The sequence below is a fragment of the Mirounga angustirostris genome, unplaced genomic scaffold (genome assembly GCF_029215605.1).
Source record: "Mirounga angustirostris isolate CCGP_5_RB_7025 unplaced genomic scaffold, mMirAng1.0.hap1 SCAF_15, whole genome shotgun sequence".
In the NCBI taxonomy this organism is placed as follows: Eukaryota; Metazoa; Chordata; class Mammalia; order Carnivora; family Phocidae; genus Mirounga; species Mirounga angustirostris.
In genome coordinates, this window is record NW_026991723.1 from 87,868,113 (window position 1) to 87,888,076 (window position 19,964).

General features: G+C 42.3%; 1 protein-coding gene across 10 annotated transcripts in view; it reads right to left on the reverse strand.

Annotated features, from left to right (window-relative positions):
- Window positions 1-19,964, reverse strand: part of FNBP1 (formin binding protein 1) — a 140,865-nt gene that overhangs the window by 85,443 nt on the left and 35,458 nt on the right. For all 10 annotated transcript variants that reach the window (XM_045883336.3, XM_045883337.3, XM_054509461.2 and 7 more), the window contains exon 2: window positions 2,003-2,118. In XM_045883336.3, coding sequence (XP_045739292.1) covers window positions 2,003-2,118 — 116 coding nt within the window. The remainder of the gene's footprint in view (window positions 1-2,002; window positions 2,119-19,964) is intronic.

Sequence of the window (19,964 nt, forward strand, 5' to 3'; positions counted from 1 at the left end):
TGAGATACCTCTTAGGGATGTAATGAAACAATGTTAATAGTTAAATCTCAGGGGGCGCCTGTCTGGCTCCGTCAGTGGAACACGGGACTCTTGATCTAGGGGTTGTAAGTTTGAGCCCCATGTTGGGCGTAGAGTCTACTAAATATGTATTTAGATCTCAGGAAAAGTACTTCTCAAGAGATTGCCATCAGATCCCTGATACTGATCCTCTGTTTCAACTTGTGATCCACAAGAGGGTAAAACAGTCAATGGAGAGCCATCGTATTTTACCCTAAACCCACACTGGAATTTGCATTCTTTTCCAACAGCCTCCCATTTTGTTACTTGCATCCTCTGTCCCTCACCTAGGGTGATGAGAAAGGGCAAGAAGCCAGGTGCAATCCAGAGGGGGAGCTAAGAAAGCCCTTTCCCTTCATGACACAGAACCAAGCAGATACTTGCTAAGTGCTGAATTAATGGCATCTAATCATAAACCTCCCAAACAAAACAGGATCATGACAAAGGTGCCAGGGAAGACAAGTGTAAGCTAATACAAAAAGAAAGGCAACAAACAGATAAATCCATAAGGTGAGACCGTATTTTGGCTAAGGATGTATGTAACCCATTTTCACACCAAAGACATTTTATGACGAACAGTGCGATATTTAGATAATCAGCATGAAGCAGCCCCTTCCCTACTGCCACATTCAGGATGTGAGGCTGATACACAAAGTGCCAGAAATCAATCTGGATTCAGCAAGTCATAACGGTTACAGTTACTTCACTGAGCAATATGTTTTATGTTTTCTTTACTCAATAGAAACAAAACTTGTCATCCATAAAAACAATCCAGATGTACCACTCAGGTGCTTATTTATAAACAACACCAGCTCTAAAAGAATCCATCTTCTCTCAGTGACACCTGACATAACCCTCCTGCAGACGCTCTTTGGGTTCAAACGAAATGTTTCTATATACCAAAAGTCATCTGGATCTTTAACAGGTCTTAAAACAATCTGCACCAACCAATTCAACCAAACAAGAAATCATTAAAGTCTGTGCCTGCCACGGCAAGTTCCAGCTTTGTTCTACCAACAACTTTTACATATTTTATCTAAAAGCAAAATTTCTTGGATAATTTCATCATTAAAGATGTAAGCAGTCCAAGCACTTTTAAAATGCTGCTCCACAGGGCTCTTAACGGGCTGCTGGACGGAACTCAGATCCGGAGAAGCATTTTGGAAAGCTGTCTACTTAAAGCTAACACCTATGACCCCACAGTTCCACTCCTGGGTGTAGACAGACTTCATATCCCCAAACAGGAGACAAGCAATCGCCTAGTGGCAGAGGAATGGGTGAACTGTGGTATACTCACACACCCAAACACCAACCACCAGTGAAAAGAAACAAGCCACCACCATATACAGCCACATGAATGAATCTCCCAAACATAATGTAGAACAAAAGAAGTCAAATACAAACAGTGCCTAAGAAGTCAATACATTCAGATGAGGTTCAAAAACAGGCAAGACTGTCCATGTCATTCGAAGTCAGAAGAGTGGACCGCCATGGGAGGGTGGAGCACCGGAAGGGGCCAGGGGCCTCTGGGGCTGGGTTTGCCTGTCTCTCCATCTGGGTACTGGTGACACAGGGGGGTGTTCACTCTGTGAAGATTTCTGGGGCTGAACACTTTTAATGTGTACTTTTCTCTCTCTATATATTATATTTCAATTAAGAGTTTTCTGAAAAAAAAAATAAGTAGCTCCAAAGTTCAGAAACTATCCTTCAAAAAACAAAACAAAACAAAAACCCAGAGCCTAAGGGCAGTAACTCAGTTTTTATTTTTATTGTTCTATGGAAATGAATCTTCTCTATCAAAAGCAATGGTTTCTAATTGAAATATCACCTTACATAAAAGGGGAAAATATTTAAAGGATTATATATTCACAGTATAAATGAGAATATAAATTATTGTTACATCCATTTTGCAGTTAACAAATAACCTTTTTCAATATCAACTTACCTGAGTTGCTTTGCATAGCTGAGTTCGATCTCTGTCCTTTCCTTTACAAATTTGATGTATTTCTCAAGAATGTCAATTCCCCACTGTGTGTGTTTTTCTAAGTTGTCAAATTGATCCTGTTTAAAAAAACAAACAGAGAGAGAGAGAGAGCTTATAATCCTTCTCTGTGATTAATATAATTTCAGTGAACAATTCTCTCAACAATATGTCGCTGTGTAGAAAGCCGTTCTAATATTTTCCATGATTGTACTGGGTGCTTTTCTTGTTGAGCAGTTTTAAATCAACATTACCAAATTTGGTTTGAAAACTGTCTGGGGTACTGAACTCTGACCCATTCGTTCATGTTAGAAACATGGTTTGGGGATATAGTTAATGTCCTGGTGCAAAGGAAAATATCTTTTCCAGATTCCAAAAACTGAGAGGTGAAACACTCACATCAACTCAGTCCTGCTTGCCAGCACCTTACCTGTTATCTCTGAGTTATTCAAAACAGCTCACTGTAAGTTGGGGCAAGCAAATGGGAACAAGAAGAGTTACAAAATACTGCTTTCTTCAAACAGATAAATAAAATGACTCATGCGGACCTTATTCAAACATTTGAACATTTATCAAACCCACACTGTGGGCCAGGAAAGGAGCCGGGGAACCGAAATGAACGGAAATAGAGCCCCTTCTTGCAGAGTGCCTGGAGGTTCCTAGCCTGGAAGAATGAGAGGGGGTGGGTATTCCAGCAACAGCTACTGCAAAAGTGGGGACACATCCAGGAATCTGAGGATCGGAGGGGGGGGACGAGACTTGTCCCTCTGGAGCGAAGGTGGGGGGGAGGGCTCAAGGGAAGGATGGTGGTGGGTAAGAAACTGGAAAAAGTCCCTGCCCATCACCCCAGGCCTCAAACAACGAGCAAAGGAGCTCAGCCTGTCCAGTGCGCACACGTGAGCTGCTGAATTTGCAAGGAGAGGGGCACACCCACAGACATGTTTCCAATCGCCAGGAGGTGGAAGTCAGGAGATAGCTCCTTAGTCCAGATGAGAGAAAACAGGAGGAGAGGGAAGGACGTCCAGACCCGTAACAACTAGAATCAACTAGTCTTAGCGGCCGATTGCAGAAGGAGACTGGAAAGGAATATGAGGGAGAGGCAGGATTCTGGGGGCCTCCCTGCCTCTGGCTCTGGGGACTAGAGAGTCGATGGGCAGCAGTTTGGGGTGAAGTGACACGTTGCGTGAGGGAGTGACATGTCCGGAAGGGAGCTGGAAACAGAGATCTGCTGGGAGCTCAAGGAGGGAGGCCTGTGAGCTGGTGGATCTGAAGCAGCACCCAGGGATCCCAGGAGAGGGTCAGCAAAGTCGGCAGCAGCTTTGCACTGAATTAGTCAAGAGGGCCTGGCCCAGGAGGGAGAGCCCAGAAAGGCCTGGGAAAGCTAGGGGAGTGTCAGCGCGACATTGCAAGGAAGGGAGAACTGCCTCCAGAGAACGATGGACCGAGTGCTGTCCCCGGGAAGAGAGCAGGAATAGAGAAATGCAGGTTCTGGCCCCACCCTGGGACTTCACCACCGGGGGCCACCAAACCGAGCAGAGTGTAGTCATTTGCCTAAAGATGCAGAATCAGTGCCTGCCTAATTTCACAACTCAGTCATGAGGATCACGGGAAAATGGAGAGTCAAATCAAGTCTAAAAAATACAAAGCCACAGTTTAATCCTATCACAGGTGTTGTGCGATCCTATAGGACACACTTGGTGCCATCCTTCAGCTTGGTTTTAAAACCTAGCACCTCCCACCTTTTACCTGTCCTCGTGCTTTCATCCTGTATTCCATTCAAAGCTATGCAAACCAGAAAATGAGTACACAGAGCTCCCTAGAAGTCTACCTTGGGTGGGAGTGGGCACCCTGCAGAGCCAAAAGCACTTTGTCTCCAACGTCAGAAATTCTCTTCTTGAAGAAAACTCATTTCCTCAACCTTACGCCCGCCCAGGCCCACAGGACAGTTTTAGAAACTAAGGTTTTATTTTCCTGGAATATTTTTCTCATGAAAAAGAATTACTGTAGAATGTCTTTAAATCCAGTAATTGTTTACATTATCATAAAAAACAAGGGACAACTATTTAAGGTATTCGTTGATTCTTGGTCCCCAATAATATATTCCACGGACATCTAGGTTCCACTTCAAGGAACACTAGTCAGGAAGGTGATTTATTTATGTCCTCTGTAAAGACAGGGGTTGTCAAGCAAATTAATAGTGTAAACAAGACTGTAGGTCACTTCAAACTACTTGAGAGAACAAATATACAAACAATTCAAGTAATGATTACAAACCATTCCTAGCTATTTAGAGCAAGGCTTCTTTAAAGCTCTGGGCTGGTTGGTAACCCTTTGCTAACCAATTTCATAGATCCTATTTATTTAAAAACTCCTTTCCAGACCCCTCCCTCCATTTGAGAGTCGTCTGTTTCATCTCCCATCTCCAGAACCTTACTGTTTTCAGTAGTTATAGGGTTTCCTTGAAAACTTGTTAACACCATCTGCTCTTAGATTGTCCTGCTGATAATCTCACTACATATTTTTCCCTATGAATATGCGATTTTTTTTTTTAGCCTTGATGTATAGAATACAGAGCAACAGCTTTTGATACCAAAACTTTTTTTAAAAAAATCTACATTTGAATTGAGTCTACCTTAAAAATTACTGGCCCCCAACCAACAATATGTTTTCAATAAAGTTATCTGTATTCAGGAACATTCTGCAAGCTGTAATAAAGCACTAAAATAAGGTCAAAATAAGATAGAAGATCTTAATACTAAAAACTTTACTCAGTAGCAACAAATAAACTAGTACTTGTTTGTCAATATAATATCATTCTTTTTTTTATTTTTTAATTTATTTTATTTTATTTTATTTTTTTTAAAGATTTTATTTATTTATTTGAGAGAGAATGAGAGACAGAGAGCATGAGAGGGAGGAGGGTCAGAGGGAGAAGCAGACTCCCTGCCGAGCAGGGAGCCTGATGCGGGACTCAATCCCGGGACTCCAGGATCATGACCTGAGCCGAAGGCAGTCGCTTAACCAACTGAGCCACCCAGGTGCCCCTATTTTATTTTTTTTAAAGATTTTATTTATTTATTTGACAGAGAGAGACACAGCGAGAGAGGGAACACAAGCAGGGGCAGTGGGAGAGGGAGAAGCAGGCTTCCCGCCGAGCAGGGAGCCCGATGCGGGGCTCGATTGGGATCATGACCTGAGCCGAAGGCAGACGCCCAACGACTGAGCCACCCAGGCGCCCCATAATATCATTCTTTTTATGCTGTATTAAAACATCTCTTGGGGTGCCTGGGTGGCTCACTCGTTAAGCATCTGCCTTCGGCTCAGGTCGTGATCCCAGGGTCCTGGGATCGAGCCCCACATCGGGCTCCCTGCTCCGCGGGCAGCCTGCTTCTCCCTTTCCCACTCCCCCTGCTTGTGTTCCCTCTCTCGCTGTGTCTCTCCCTGTCAAATAAATAAAATCTTTAAAAAATAAAAAATAAAAATAAAAAAATAAAACATCTCTTGGGCGTCTGGCTGGCTTAGCGGGTGGAGTGTGCAATTCTTGATCTCGGGGTTGTGTGAGTTTGAGCACTATGCTGGGTGTAGAGCTTACTTAAAAAAATAATGAAATGAAATAAAATGTTGTCACAAGTAAAATTTTTAAAAATGTTAAAACATCCCTAGTGACGCCACACTCTACCGCTCCCATCACGTGGATTGCCCCAGCATGGACTTTTTTGACAACAGCTAAAAGCAAATTCAAAACAGATGAAAAACTAATCAACCCACTTACATTCTTGACCAAAATGTGGAAAACTTAATGGAAAAACATTCCAAATCTTAAAAAGACTCCTTTGTGAGCAAATATTATAAATGGCCCTTGAAAAAATAGCCTTTGCCACTTTGGAGATGGGGCCATTATCAAAAATGCACCCCTTCCCTTGTGATGTTACATAACAGCAGTTCTGAAGACCCCTCTGCCCTCTTAAAAATCATTAAGGACCTCCAGAAGCTTTTATTTATGTGGGTTATGGCTATCAATATCTACTGTATCAGAAATTAAAAACGGACAGTTTTAAACATATTAATTCATTTAAAAAGACGACACTAGATCCATCACCTGTCAAAATAAATAGCATTGTTTTCTTTTTAAGAACTTTCTTTTCCAAAACAACAACAACAAAAAGTGAGAAAACAGGCACTGTTTTACATTTTTGCAAATCTCTTTAATGTCTGGCTTAATAGAAGATAGCTGGATGCTCAGATGCTTCTGCATTCAATCTGTGTGATTCCTCACTTTGGCTGAAATATGCGAAAAAAATAAGACTTCATGCAGATATGTAGTAAGAAAGTGGAGGAGTATTTCAATAGCCTTTTTAGATAATTATAGCTATTATTTGATACCACACCAAGACTCAACTAATAGTAGCTTCTTAAAGGTTAGTTGCAATGTGAAATGTGAAAACATCCCCCAAATTTTTCATATGGGGTTACAATAAAATGCACTTGTCGATCTTGTACTTTGAATGGATCTTTTACCTGCACATGATTGTATAACATTATGCACTAGTCATTTAGAAAATATCATTTCACTGATAACTTGCAGATCTTCCAAGTGTTGCCAGATTTCATTACAAAATATTTTAAAATCACATTTGTTTATATTACTACCTATCTCAGCTTTTCCAATGAGTATTTTTTTAATTTTTAAATTTTTTAAATATTTTAAAGATTTTTAAAAAAAATTTGAGTGAGAGAGAGAGCACAAGTGGGGAAGAGGGGCTGAGGGAGAGGAAGAAGCAGACTCCCTGCTGAGCAGGGAGCCTGACCTGGGACCCAATCCCAAGGACCCTGGGATCATGACCTGAGCCGAAGGCAGACGCTTAACCAACTGAGCCACCCAGGCATCCTATTTTTTTTTTATAAGCTCTATTCTATGGGGCTTGAACTCACGACCCCGAGATCAAGAATCTGATGAGTCTTTAAATACTGGGGAGGGCGCCTGGGTGGCTCAGTTGGTTAAGCGACTGCCTTCGGCTCAGGTCATGATCCTGGAGTCCCGGGATCGAGTCCCGCATCGGGCTCCCTGCTCGGCAGGGAGTCTGCTTCTCCCTCTGACCCTCCTCCCTCTCATGCTCTCTGTCTCTCATTCTCTCTCTCTCAAAATAAATAAATAAAATCTTTAAAAAAATAAAAAATAAAAATAAATAAATAAATACTGGGGAGCTATCAAGCTCACAGTGGCAAATGCAAATTTTCCAAAATTCTAATTTTCACTTAAAAGCTAGAATTCCATCATTGGCAACAAATAGTCATTTCCTTAAAGGGACAGGCTCACTTCATTCATGTTTGAGAAAATACCTGCCAAACGCCCAAGAGTTTGTTCGCCAGCTGTTCTCTTAAGTAAAAATGGTGTGCACGAAAAAAGCAGTTATTCAGCTCGCAACACAATTACCTGAGTATCCTGGTAACACTAAGTGCTTTAGGCATACTTCCCATCTTGTCATACATACTATTCAAAAGGTGTATATTCAACAGTTGAGATTTAATAAAATTACTAATCTTACTGTTTCATCAAGGGCATTTAAAAAAAAATTTTTTTTTAATATTTCACTTATTTGACAGAGAGAGCGAGAGAGCACAAGCAGGGGGAGCAGCAGAGGCAGAGGGAGCAGCAGGCTTCCCGCTGAGCAGGTAGCCCGATGCGGGGCTCGATCCCAGGACCCTGGGATCATGACCTGAGCCGAAGACAGACGCTTAACCATCTGAGCCACCCAGGCGCCCGGAAAGCTTTGTATTTCTAAAGATTAAGGAAGGCAGATAATATATGACCTAATGGAAAATTGTGTTTAATGTACCAGTGCCTACCATATACACACACACACACACACACTCAAGAATTAACTCCGAAATCGCCAAGAGAACTGCAAATGGATGTTTCCAAGGAGCTGGGTCCAACGCGATGGGCCCCCTCTTGACCTCTTATTGCTCCCTGAATTCGCAATTACTGTAGTTTCCAATTATTTTCAGGTCTGGCGTAAGCACATTGAAGACCGAACCAGAAGAAGTATGAACCACGGGCAGTTGTTTGGGTTGTTACATCTTCATCAGAGTTCCTGAGGCATCCTGAAGTTCAACACAAATTTTTGCCTTCGTGTACCTAGCAACTCATCGGTCAGTACCAAGACTGGTCTCTCTAGGTCAGTATAGAATGACTACTCTTGGCTATGCTTGAGAAGTCTTCTGAAATCTGATTTTTCTTTCAAAACCTGCAAAAGAAGTGACACAGGAACTACTTTCAGAAAAGCTAGTTGCTTTATTTTTTGTTTTGTTTTGCCTTTTTTTTTTTTTTGGTGCTGAAACCCGGGACTGAACCAAGCCAGTTGCTTTAAAATGAGGAGATCCAAGTCAGCCTCAAGGAAGTTGTTCTCCAAAGTGTAGGTCAGTTTTTTTTTTTTTTTTTTTAAAGATTTTATTTATTTGACAGAGAGACACAGTGAGAGAGGGAATACAAGCAAGGGGAGTGCGAGAGGGAGAAGCAGGCCTCCCACGGAGCAGGGAGCCCGATGTGGGATTCGATCCCAGGACCTCGGGATCATGACCTGGGCCGAAGGCAGACGCTTAACGACTGAGCCACCCAGGCGCCCCGTGTAGGTCAGTTTTTAACACAGTACTTCCTGTCATTGAAAAGTGTACTAAAACCGACACAAATTCAAAATCCCCGGAACAAGCCGATCTGGTAAGAAACTAAGTTGCTGACGTTACCTCCGTGTCAATGGCTCAGACTCAGAGGAAGGGTATCCTGAGGCCAGCTCTCAGTCTCCCCAGGTGACTCACCCAGTGAAGAGAATTAGCCTTTCCATCTCACTGGGTCCACTTCCGTCCATGCTGTCTAGAACACTGTTTTAGGATACTCTAATTTAGGATAAATTCACTTTCCGAAGGACTAGGGCACTTTGAGAAGCAGACTTTAAATGGCTCTATTTGAACAGAATCCCTTGGGATATTATTACTGGTATTAGCTTCCTCTAATCTTTTTTTTTTTTTTTAAAGATTTTATTTATTTATTTGACAGAGAGAGAGACAGCGAGAGAGGGAACACAAGCAGGGGGAGTGGGAGAGGGAGAAGCAGGCCTCCCGCGGAGCAGAGAGCCCGATGTGGGGCTCGATCCCAGGACGCTGGGATCATGACCTGAGCTGAAGGCAGATGCTTAACGACTGAGCCACCCAGGCACCCCAGCTTCCTCTTATCTTTGAGAGAAAAGTGTCAGCATGTATAGATTTACCCAGAGTAAATGTAACAAAACCCCCATTTAAAACATTTTTTAAAAATCAATTAGGTTCTGAATATTAAAGTAGCTGTATATATAGGAACAAAAAAGTTTTATAAACCTTTACAAACAAAAATGTATGCTCATGAATACCACCTGAAATTCTAGATCTCAAATTTGAAACAAAGACTTCAATTAATGTCCATGGACAAATAAAAAGAATTTTTCTCATAGATACTATTAAAAGTAGAAATACCCTTGGGGTGCCCGGTGGCTCAGTCACTTGAGCAGCTGATTCCTGGTTTTGGTTCAGGTCATGAAACCAGGGTCCTGGGACCAAGCCCCACGTTGGGCTCTGTGCTCACTGGGGAGTCTGCTTGAGGATTCTCTTTCTCCCTCTACCCCTCCCACTGCACCACTTGACGCGCTCTCTCTCTCTGAAATAAATAAATCTTTTAAAAATGCAGAAATACCGAAATATGTATTTTCAACATGAAAGTGTCAAACCTTGAAGTGATGAAAAACCATTACCCAAAGGAAATTCACTGTTTACACAGAAAGAACAGATAAAAGGTAAAGGGCAGCAGTAGAGGGTTTATTTTAAGGAGCACAGACACCTTCTGGTTTGACAATAACAAGTAGACACAGATTCTGTAAAATCACACATTCATCTGCTATTTCCGAAATAGGTTCTGTGAATTAGGAGGGGTGCTCCCCTGGGTTGAAAAGGAGGAGTCTGGGACATAATGGACGAAATAGGAGCGCCAACATCACAGTGTCATGGTTGGACAGTCAAGTTAATACGAAAGATTTTAATTAGAAAGGAAAAGCGCACAAAATGGAAGGTTTTATTGAACTCCGAATCTCTTTAAGATGCAAGTCCACAAATTGCCATAAAAACCAGATGCCAATGGAGGCATGTATATTGTAACTAGCCACAATGTACCTAACTCTGTTTCTGTTGTAAAAATAAAAATACTAAGGAACTGTTCTATTCACGGCTTTTTCCAGCAATGACATTCTGAACCCAAAAAGTAAGAATGTAAAAAACACAGGATGAAAACGTATGTATGAGTTAAAAAAACAAAACAAAACTTTAGGGGTGCCTGGCTGGCTCAGTTGGTTGAGCGTCTGACTCTTGATTTCAGCTCAGGTCATGATCTCGGGGTCCTGAGAATGAGCCCTGAATCAGGCTCTGCGCTCAGTACAGAATCTGCTTGTCTCTCTCTGTCCCCGTGCTTGCTTTTGCTCTCGCTCTCTCTCTCAAATAAAATCTTAAAAAAAAAAAACAACCCAAACTTTAACAGACGCTTAAGAGGCAACAGCATGTGGATGAAGTCCGTGGTATAAAGAATGTGGAAAAGCACACAGAATCTGAAAAGCTGCATTTTCATGTTTTTATGACAATAATTCTATTGTGTAAAAGGGCAGCAGGGAGGCTGGTGCTGGATGTACAACAAATGGAACGGGATGAACAGGAGCAGACTCGGGGCTGACGAATGCAGGGATGACCCCGGCTGAATCTTACACTGCATCCTGAAATGACGAGAGAGGGTGAAAAACATAACTTGTACCCAAAGCATCAGAATTCTGACTCTCCTGGAGTCTGAGCGGATGAGATTTGGAGGGGAGATTGCTATGGAATGTATTCCTTCAAGAAGCCGCAATAAGCTTCTGACCTATTATGTCAGTGTTCTTAGAACACAGTAGTCACTTTCGGCTCCCCTTCGTTCCCCTGGATACAGTAAAAGCAACAAACAAACAAAAATAAACACCTGTGCCTGCCCCAAAGACAGAGTGAAAGAGATCTCAAAGAATACCATTTTCAAGGGGGAAAGAAAAAAAAAACATTTTAAAGAGTGCTTACTTTATTCATTAAACAACAACAACATGGGGCACCTGGGTGGCTCAGTCGTTAAGCGTCTGCCTTTGGCTCAGGTCATGATCCCAGGGTCCTGCTCAGCAGGAAGCCTGCTTCTCCCTCTCTCGCTCCCCCTGCTTGTGTTCCCCCTCTAGCTGTGTCTCTCTCTGTCAAATAAATAAATAAAATGTATTTTATATATATTTTATATATAGGGAGCCCGATGTGGGACTCGATCCCAGGACCCTGGGATCATGACCTGAGCAGAAGGCAGACGCTTAACGACTGAGCCACCCAGGTGCCCCCAAAATTACTCTTTTGTCTAGACGTTGTCCAATATCTTAAGTAGAAGAGGAAAAGTATGAAAGATGATGCAGCTGTAAAACCCAGGGTTAGAAAGATGGCTCTAACATGGAACCAGAGTGGGTTGAATCAATCAGTTCTAATGGAAAGACAGAAACTCATCACAGAAAGCAAAATCTCGCTCTGTGTAAGAGACAAGCAGACAAGAGATGTAAAATGCCATCTCCCGGTGACAGGATGCACAAGCTTTGTCCAGCCGTGATTGTGACATGAACATCTTTAACACAAATGTTCAGTGTCATTAGTGTCTGGCTTCGGCCTGGAAATGGAATCCACTTGCTCATTTCCTGGTGTCTATACATCTGCTCAGCTGAGCCTGACTATATATGAACTGGTCTCTCGTCCTGAGCCTGCTCAATCAGCAGACATGAGAGTTCAGTTACCTGCCCTCCTCTGACTGCCCCGCGTTCCTTTCTTTAAACCCTGGAGAACTAAGCATACCTCTCCAACATCCCACACTGTTCTCTACAGGTGATTCCCGCCCCCAGGAAATGAGTTCAAGACCAACCTAAGGGAGGAAGAAAAGAAGGAGAGGGAAGAAGGAAGAAACCACACTCTACCAGAACACTGAAGGCAATCCAAAGGCTAAACGAGAACAAAGTATATAAGCTACATTTTTAATGAGGAAAAAAATACCCCCAGATTTTTAAAGACCTGACTCATTTCTAAACTCTATAAATATTTCCATGTGTGTGGGGAAGGGGTGCAAAATGTTACAGAAATATCATAGGAAAAAAAAAATGTTAAGCCCTATCATCTGAAACTTAGTTAATATCAATGCAAAAGCTTTTCCAAACACTTAGCAATTAACTCACTTCCAATTTTAAGTAAAGATGGTTAAGCAAACGCATAGGTGTTGTTCTCTTTTTAAAACAAGGGATCCCAACTCTCCAGCCCACTGCCACAGCGGAGCATCTGACCCAAAGGACCCACACGACAGATTAGACTGGACCAATCAGAAGCTCTCCAGGAAGAGGTGCTGGAGCTAAGAGGTGAAAATTGTCCCTGTGCGTGCCAAATTAGGGAAAAAACACTGGTCTGCAGAGATGGGAGACATTATCCTGGGCGTTCAAAATGGATGTACCTGTGAGCTTCGTACTGGCTGGCAAGGGTCCTTTGTGAGACTGGCCAGTTCTTCCAGCCCCTGGTTCTGTAAGCTATTCCTTGGGACAGACCCTCTAGGCCAAGAGTCTAGCAGCTACCATACCCATCCCATCTTCCCTTTGGCAGAGTACCTAGATTATATCTTTTCCCAGCTCCCTTGCAGCTAGACATGGGTTGTCACCCAGGCTAACCAGATGTGTGGGATATCTATGGTTGGCTACTGAGAAAGGTCACCCTCCCTAAAAACTCCTCCTCTTCTTGACTTGACATGATCATAGCTGCCTGTGATGCTTGGAATTGCTACAGTCATCCTGCAACCACGAGGAGGAAGCGTCCCTGATATGCTGGGATGGCAGATGAAGTCACTGGACCTCAACACCAATCCCAGAATGGCCTGCCTCTGGACACTCTAGTGTGAGATGATATGTGTCCTTATCATATGAGCCACTGCTCTTTGGGTCTCTGTTACTTTCAATCTAACCCATACACCCCTGTCTCTTTCCAATAAATTGCAAGAATTCAACCATTTCTTATTGAGAGCTGACCATGAGCCAAGCTCCATGCCAGGCACTAGAATTACAGAGGAGGACAGTGGAGTTTTAATTAAGATCAAAGGCAGTGGGCGCATAGAAGTGTGGGATCGGTTCTGGATGTGGGATTAGGGAAAGCCTTTCAGAGGAAGTGATGTTCGTGCTGAAACAAGAAGGAAAAGGAAAAGCCAGCTAGGCAAAATGGGGAGAAGCCGGGAGGAAAAGGTGGGGGAGGGGGAAGCAGGCCAGGCAGAGGGAAGAGAACGTGCAGAGGTGCCAGGAAGGAAAGAACAAGACAAATTGAAGGAAATGAAGGCTATCCAGTATACCTGGAGTGTGAAGATATAAAGAGGAAGAAGGGTGTGATAAGGAGAAAGATCAGCCAGGGCTTTGGAGACCACAGCCAGGGTTCCATAGGACAGTTTTCTTTGAGTGTTTGCCAACTAATACAATCCCTCTTTCTCTCTAAGACTTCTTTGTGACTTAGAGCCTGTGTTTTAAAATGATTAAATGAGGGGCGTCTGGGTGGTGCAGTCGGTTAAGCATCGGACTCTTGGTTTTGGCTCAGGTTGTGATCTCAGGGTCCTGAGATTGAGCCCCATGTCAGTCTCCACACTCAGCATGGAGTCTGCTTGTCCCTCTCCCTCTGCCCCTCCCCCTGCTCGTGCTCTCTCTCGCTCTCAATAAAAATAAATAAAATATTTTAAAAATAAGTAAATAAAATAAAGTGATTAAATGAGGGGTGCCTGGGGCTGGCTTAGTCGGTGGAGCATGTGGCCTTTTATCTCAGGATTCTGGGTTCGAGCCCATGTTGGGTGTAGCGATTACTTAAAAATAGAATCTTAAAAAAAATAATAAATAAAATAAAATCTTTAAAAAATAAATAAATAAGGGGTGCCTGGGTGGCTCAGTCAGTTAAGTGTCTTGGTTTTGGCTCAGGTCATAATCTCAGGATTGTGGGGTCGAGCCCTGCATTGGGCTCCCTGCTCAGCACAGAGTCTGCTTGAGATCTCTCTCTCCCTCTGCCCCTCCCCCAACTCATGCTCGCTCTCTCTCTCTCTCAATAAAAATAAATAAAATCTTTTTGGGGTGCCTGAGTGGCTTAGTCGGTTAAGCCTCTACCTTCAGCTCAGTCCTGAACCCAGGGTCCCTGGATCAAGCCCCACATCCAGCTCCCTGCTCAGCAGGGAGCCTGCTTCTCTCTCTGCTCCCACTCCCCGTGGTTGTGCTTTCTCCCTCTCTCTCTGACAAATAAATAAATAAAATCTTTTTTTAAAAAAAAGACATTAGAGAAAACCGGAATAAATGAAGAGATATGAGCTATGTTCATAAATTAGAAGGCTATCTCCTCCAAATTATCTGTAGATTCAATGTAGTTTCAGTTAAAGTCTCAGCAAATTTTTGGAGAACATAATCCAAAGATTCAAATGCGAAGGTCAAACAATAGCCAAAACACGCTTGAAGAACAATGTGGGGTAATAACCATATTGTACACTGACTCATAATAAAGTTAATTAAGAAGCTGTGTGGTACTGACCAGGGACAGAAAAACGCAAAGAACAGAACAGGCCCATGCAAAAATAACTTTGTATGGAAAAGAGGAAGCCATACAGAAAACATAGAGAACCTGATGGCTGAGGACCTGGGGTCTGGAGCTAGAATGGCTTAGTTTGAACTCTGGCTCTTTGGAATGCCAGCAATGTCACGTGGGGCAAGCCACTTAACCTTTCTGTGTTTCTGTTTCTTGTCTAAAAAGGGGGGGGGCTAAAAGCAGGATCTATTTGTAGGGTTACTGTCAGGATTAAATGTTATCTCATGCTGAGAACACTGCCTGCACATGGTAAGCCCTCGGTAAGTGTTAATCATGACGACCACCACCACCACCACTACCATAATCATCCGCCAATGGGGGAAAGAACAGGCTGTTCAACAAAAGGTGCTGGGAGAGGGGCGCCTGGCTGGCTCAGTCAGGGGAGCATGCAACTCTTGATCACAGGGTCGTGAGATCGAGCCCCACATTGGGCTCCGTGCTCATCGGAGTCTGCTTAAGTTTCTCTCTCCCTTTCCCTCTGCTCCTCCCTCCTGTGCTCTACACAGAAAAAATTTTTAAAAAGGTGCTGAGATAATTGAATATCTATTGGAAAAAATGAAATCAAACCTCTATTTCTTACAATATATAAAAACCAATTCAAGATAGATTAAGGATCTAAATGTAAAAGTTAAGACCATAAAGAAAAAAAAATTAATAAACTTGACTGTATAAAAACTAAAAACTTTTGGGGCACCTGGGTGGCTCAGTTGGTTAAACGTCTGCCTTCAGTTCAGGTCATGATCCCAGAGTCCCGGGATCAAGCCCCGCATCAGGCTCCCTGCTCAGCGGTGAGTCTGCTTCTCCCTCTGCCCCTGACCCCACTTATGCTCTCTCTCTATCATGCGTTCTCTCTCAAATAAATAAATAAAATCTTAAAAAAAAAAACCTAAAAACTTTTGGTCATGAAAAGATACCCCAAGGTAAGTGAAATGATAAAGGATAAACTGGGAGAAGATATTTGTAACACCTATGATCAACAAAGGATTAGTATCTAAAAAATATAGAAAGAACACTTTCAAATCAGTTTTTTTCAAAAGATGAAATAACTCAATTGGCAAAGGGGTAAAAATAAGAAGAATTTTAAACATAAATGATATTTAGCCTTATTCATAACCAGAGAAAGGCATATTAAAACTACAAAGAGATACCATTTCACAGCCACCAGCCTAGCAAAAATTTAGTCAGAAAACACCAAGTGTTAACAATGCATTGCAGTGGGAAGGGTCATACACTGCTGGGGACCTTGGAAAAGAAACTGGTTTTGCCTAATAAAGGTGAACTTGTGGCCCCTGTGTTACACCTAGGTATCCCTCCACTACATATATATCTTAAGGTCTAGGACCTAGACCGTAAACTCTTGTTCATGTGCACAATGAGACATGAGTAAGAATGTATGTAGCAGAATCATAGCAGCAAAATACTGGAAACAACTCAACTGTCCATCTCATTTCATTTATATAAAGTCTCCAAACAGGCAAAACTAAACAATAGATTGTTTACTGTTATGGTCATTAATGTCACTCAGTGACAAAAAAATTATAAAGAAAAACAAGAGAGGGGCGCCTAGGTGGCTCAGGCAGTTAGTGGCTGTCTTCGGCTCAGATCATGATCTCGGGGTCCTGGGATTGAGCCCCGTGTCAGGCTCCCTGCTCAGAAGGGAGTCTGCTTGTCCCTCTGCCCCTCCACCCCACTCATTTTCTCTCTCTCTCTCTCTCTTTCAAATAAATAAATAATCTTTTTAGAAAATCAATTAAATAAATAAATAAAAGGAAAAAAGAAAAACAAGAGAATATTTTTTCACACAAAATTCTGGGTAATACTCAACTAGGGAGAAGGATGTGATCAGAGTGAGGCCATAGGGAGCTTCTGGGGGGCAGAGTAATGTTCTATTTCTTTACCTGGGTGGAATGTACATGCAGGTTCATTTTACTGCTATTTTTTTTTTTAAGATTTTATTTATTTATTTGAGAGAGAGAATGAGAGACAGAGAGCATGAGAGGGAGGAGGGTCAGAGGGAGAAGCAGACTCCCCGCCGAGCAGGGAGCCTGATGCGGGACTCGATCCCGGGACTCCAGGATCATGACCTGAGCCGAAGGCAGTCGCTTAACCAACTGAGCCACCCAGGCGCCCTACTGCTATTTTTGTATACATCATTCTATACATATATGTTTTCATATATTCTTTTGTAATATGCCATAATTAATACTTAATTGTTAGTTTACAGTTGGGTTAATGGGAAAATCTTCAGTATAAAGAGAAACTCAAGATCACTCGAACCTCTGCCAACTGGAGGTCAAAATTGAAGTTAAAACATTTACGAAAGCAAAAATGAAGTCAATAGAAAAATCTATTACATAAAGTATTGAACTATTACTTGAGTGATGGGCTTCCTATTTTGTTCCCATATAAAATATAAAACGTTCTTAGAAAATGGGCAACACTTTAATACCCAAGTATGGATTGATTATTGATTGTTAAAGACTTCACACTTAGGGGAAAAACTTTTTTAAAAAATTCAGGACTGGGGCGCCTCGTTGGTTCAGTCAGTTAGGTATTTGGCTCTTGGTTACCACTCAGGTCATGATCTCAGGGTTGTGAGATCGAGCCCCACATCGGCTTTGTGCTCAGCGGGGAGTCTGCTTGAGGCTCTCTCTCTCCCTCTCCCTCTGCCCACTGCCCCCACAGTGCTCTATCTCTCTCTCTAAAATAAATAAATCTTTTTAAAAAAAATCCAGGACTATTATTGTCTAAAAGCCGAAAATATTTTTCACAAACCACCACAGGAATGTAACAGATAATTTTCCTCAAATAAAATGTTTATGAAGGTTACAAGAACACAAAATATTACAGTAACCAACATACCCTATACCAAAATCACATTTACCTATTCATTCATCCAACAATATTTTACTGAGCACCTGCTATGTGTCAAACACTATTCTAGGAACTAAGACCACAGCAGCAAACAAAAGACAGAAATTCTCTATTCTCACGGACCTTAACTACCAGTAGACCCATACTGTACAAAGCTATAAAGAAATTCCAGAAAGATTGGTTTACATTCCCATGAGAACTACTAGGTCTTCAGACAGGAACACTTTTAAAGCCCACTGATACCTATTAGCAGAGGTGACAGTCAAAATATTTAATAAACAATTCTCAACAGATTCCCCACCCAATCGGAACAGAGGCCAGCTATGCCTTGGCATCCCGGCTGCAAACCACCCTGCCTGTGGCCCAAATCCCTTCCAGAAAGGTGAACAGAGTACTACTAACTTACTGAACCCTGACCAGGACTGAATATCACCATCTGTGAAACAAAAACCAACCAACAAAGAGGAAGAAAGCTTTGCTTATTTGATAAGCAACTTGCTTTATATATGTATTTCTTTCATTATTTGGGAAATTAACCTTTTCAGACATGTTCATTAGCCTTTGGATTTTCCTCTTGTAACCTTTCTCTCTCTTTTTAAAAAAATTTTATTTTGGGGCGCCTGGGTGGCTCAGTCATTAAGTGTCTGCCTCTGGCTCAGGGCATGATCCCAGGGTCCTGGGATCGAGCCCCGCACTGGGCTCTCCGCTCAGCGGAAAGCCTGCTTCTCCCTCTCCCACTCCCCCTGCTTGTGTTCCCTCTCTCGCTGTGTCTCTCTCTCTGTCAAATAAATAGATAAAATCTTAAAAAAAATTTTTTTAGTTTTTAAGTAATCTCTACTGGCAACATGGGGCTCGAACTCACAACCCCAAGATCAAGAGTCCACATCCTCCATCGACTGACCCAGACAGGTGCGCCCCTGTAACCTTTCTCTTCTTAACCTTTATTTATTTATTTGTTGGTTTATTTATTTATTTGGAACTTTGTATTTATCTTATATTTTGCATAACCCCTTCATATATTGAGACTGCCATACTAACTCTGTCATATTTGGTATACATGCTGTTCCTAGTTTAATTATAAATTTTATATACATTTTTGGCATGGAGACATATAAATGCATGTTTACCTCAGGGGGTTAGAACTATGAGGGTCCCCCCCCCAACTATTCTGTTCTTCTCTGTGCATTCAAAATTTTCTTCACTGGGCATCAGGTCTGATTATCAATATAGTATTATACTAATTTAATTAATGAGTTACTATTTTAAAGACACCTAAGGAAATCACATAAGTAAATGTCTATTATGAAGTAAGTTCTACCTCCACTTTACTCTATTACCATTCCCTTCTTCGGAGTAATTAATGACAAAATAGCATAAACATAGCCATTTTATTCAAGTTTGAGGTTTTCAGTAAAAGGAAAAATGTCTCTACTGATATGTCACGTAACATTAAGTAGAAATCCAGGATTCAGGGGCGCCTGGCTGGACCAGTCAGTAAAGGGTGTGACCCTTGATCTCAGGGTCACAGGTTCAAGCCCCAAGTTGGACATGGAGCCTGAAAGCAAGAAAGAAAGGAAGGAAGGAAGGAAGGAAAGAAGGAAGGAAGGAAGGAAGGAAGGAAGGAAGGAAGGGAGGGAGGGAGGGAGGGAGGGAGGGAGGGAGGAAGGAAGGAAGGAAGGAAGGAGGGAAGGAAGGAAGAAAGGAAAGAAAGAAAGAAAGAAGAAAGAAAGAAGAAAGAAAGAAAGAAAGAAAGAAAGAAAGAAAGAAAGAAAGAAGGAAGGAAGGAAGGAAGGAAGGAAGGAAGGAAGGAAGGAAGGAAGGAAGGAAGGAAGGAAGGAAGGAAGGAAGGAAGGAAGGAAGAAGGAAGGAAGGAAGGAAGGAAGGAAGGAAGGAAGGAAGGAAGGAAGGAAGGAAGGAAGAAAAAGAAAAGAAATCCAGGATTCATTTCCAACTGTCTTTTCCTCCAAATTCCTGAGTCTCCGGCCAAGTGCTGCTACCTTTACATGAATCCACTTACCAAAGGTGCACTTGGCACTCTTTTTAAACATTTTTTTTTTATTTTTAGGAAATCCGTACACCCAACAGATGGGTGGGGCTCGAACTCAACAACCCCGAGATCAAGAGTCATGCACTCTACAAGCGAGCCAGCCAGGCACCCCCCATGCCCTTGGCACTTCTTCCAGTGGAGTTAACACTAGTTACCTCTCTCACTCGGCATGCCTCACCCGTACCTGACTCCACATCCTGCCCCAGTCAAGACTAACATGGCACAACCACCTGCCTGCTCTTTGATAAGTATTTGCTGAATGAATGAATGAGTCCATGGAAACTTCTCCAACCATCACTGTAATCC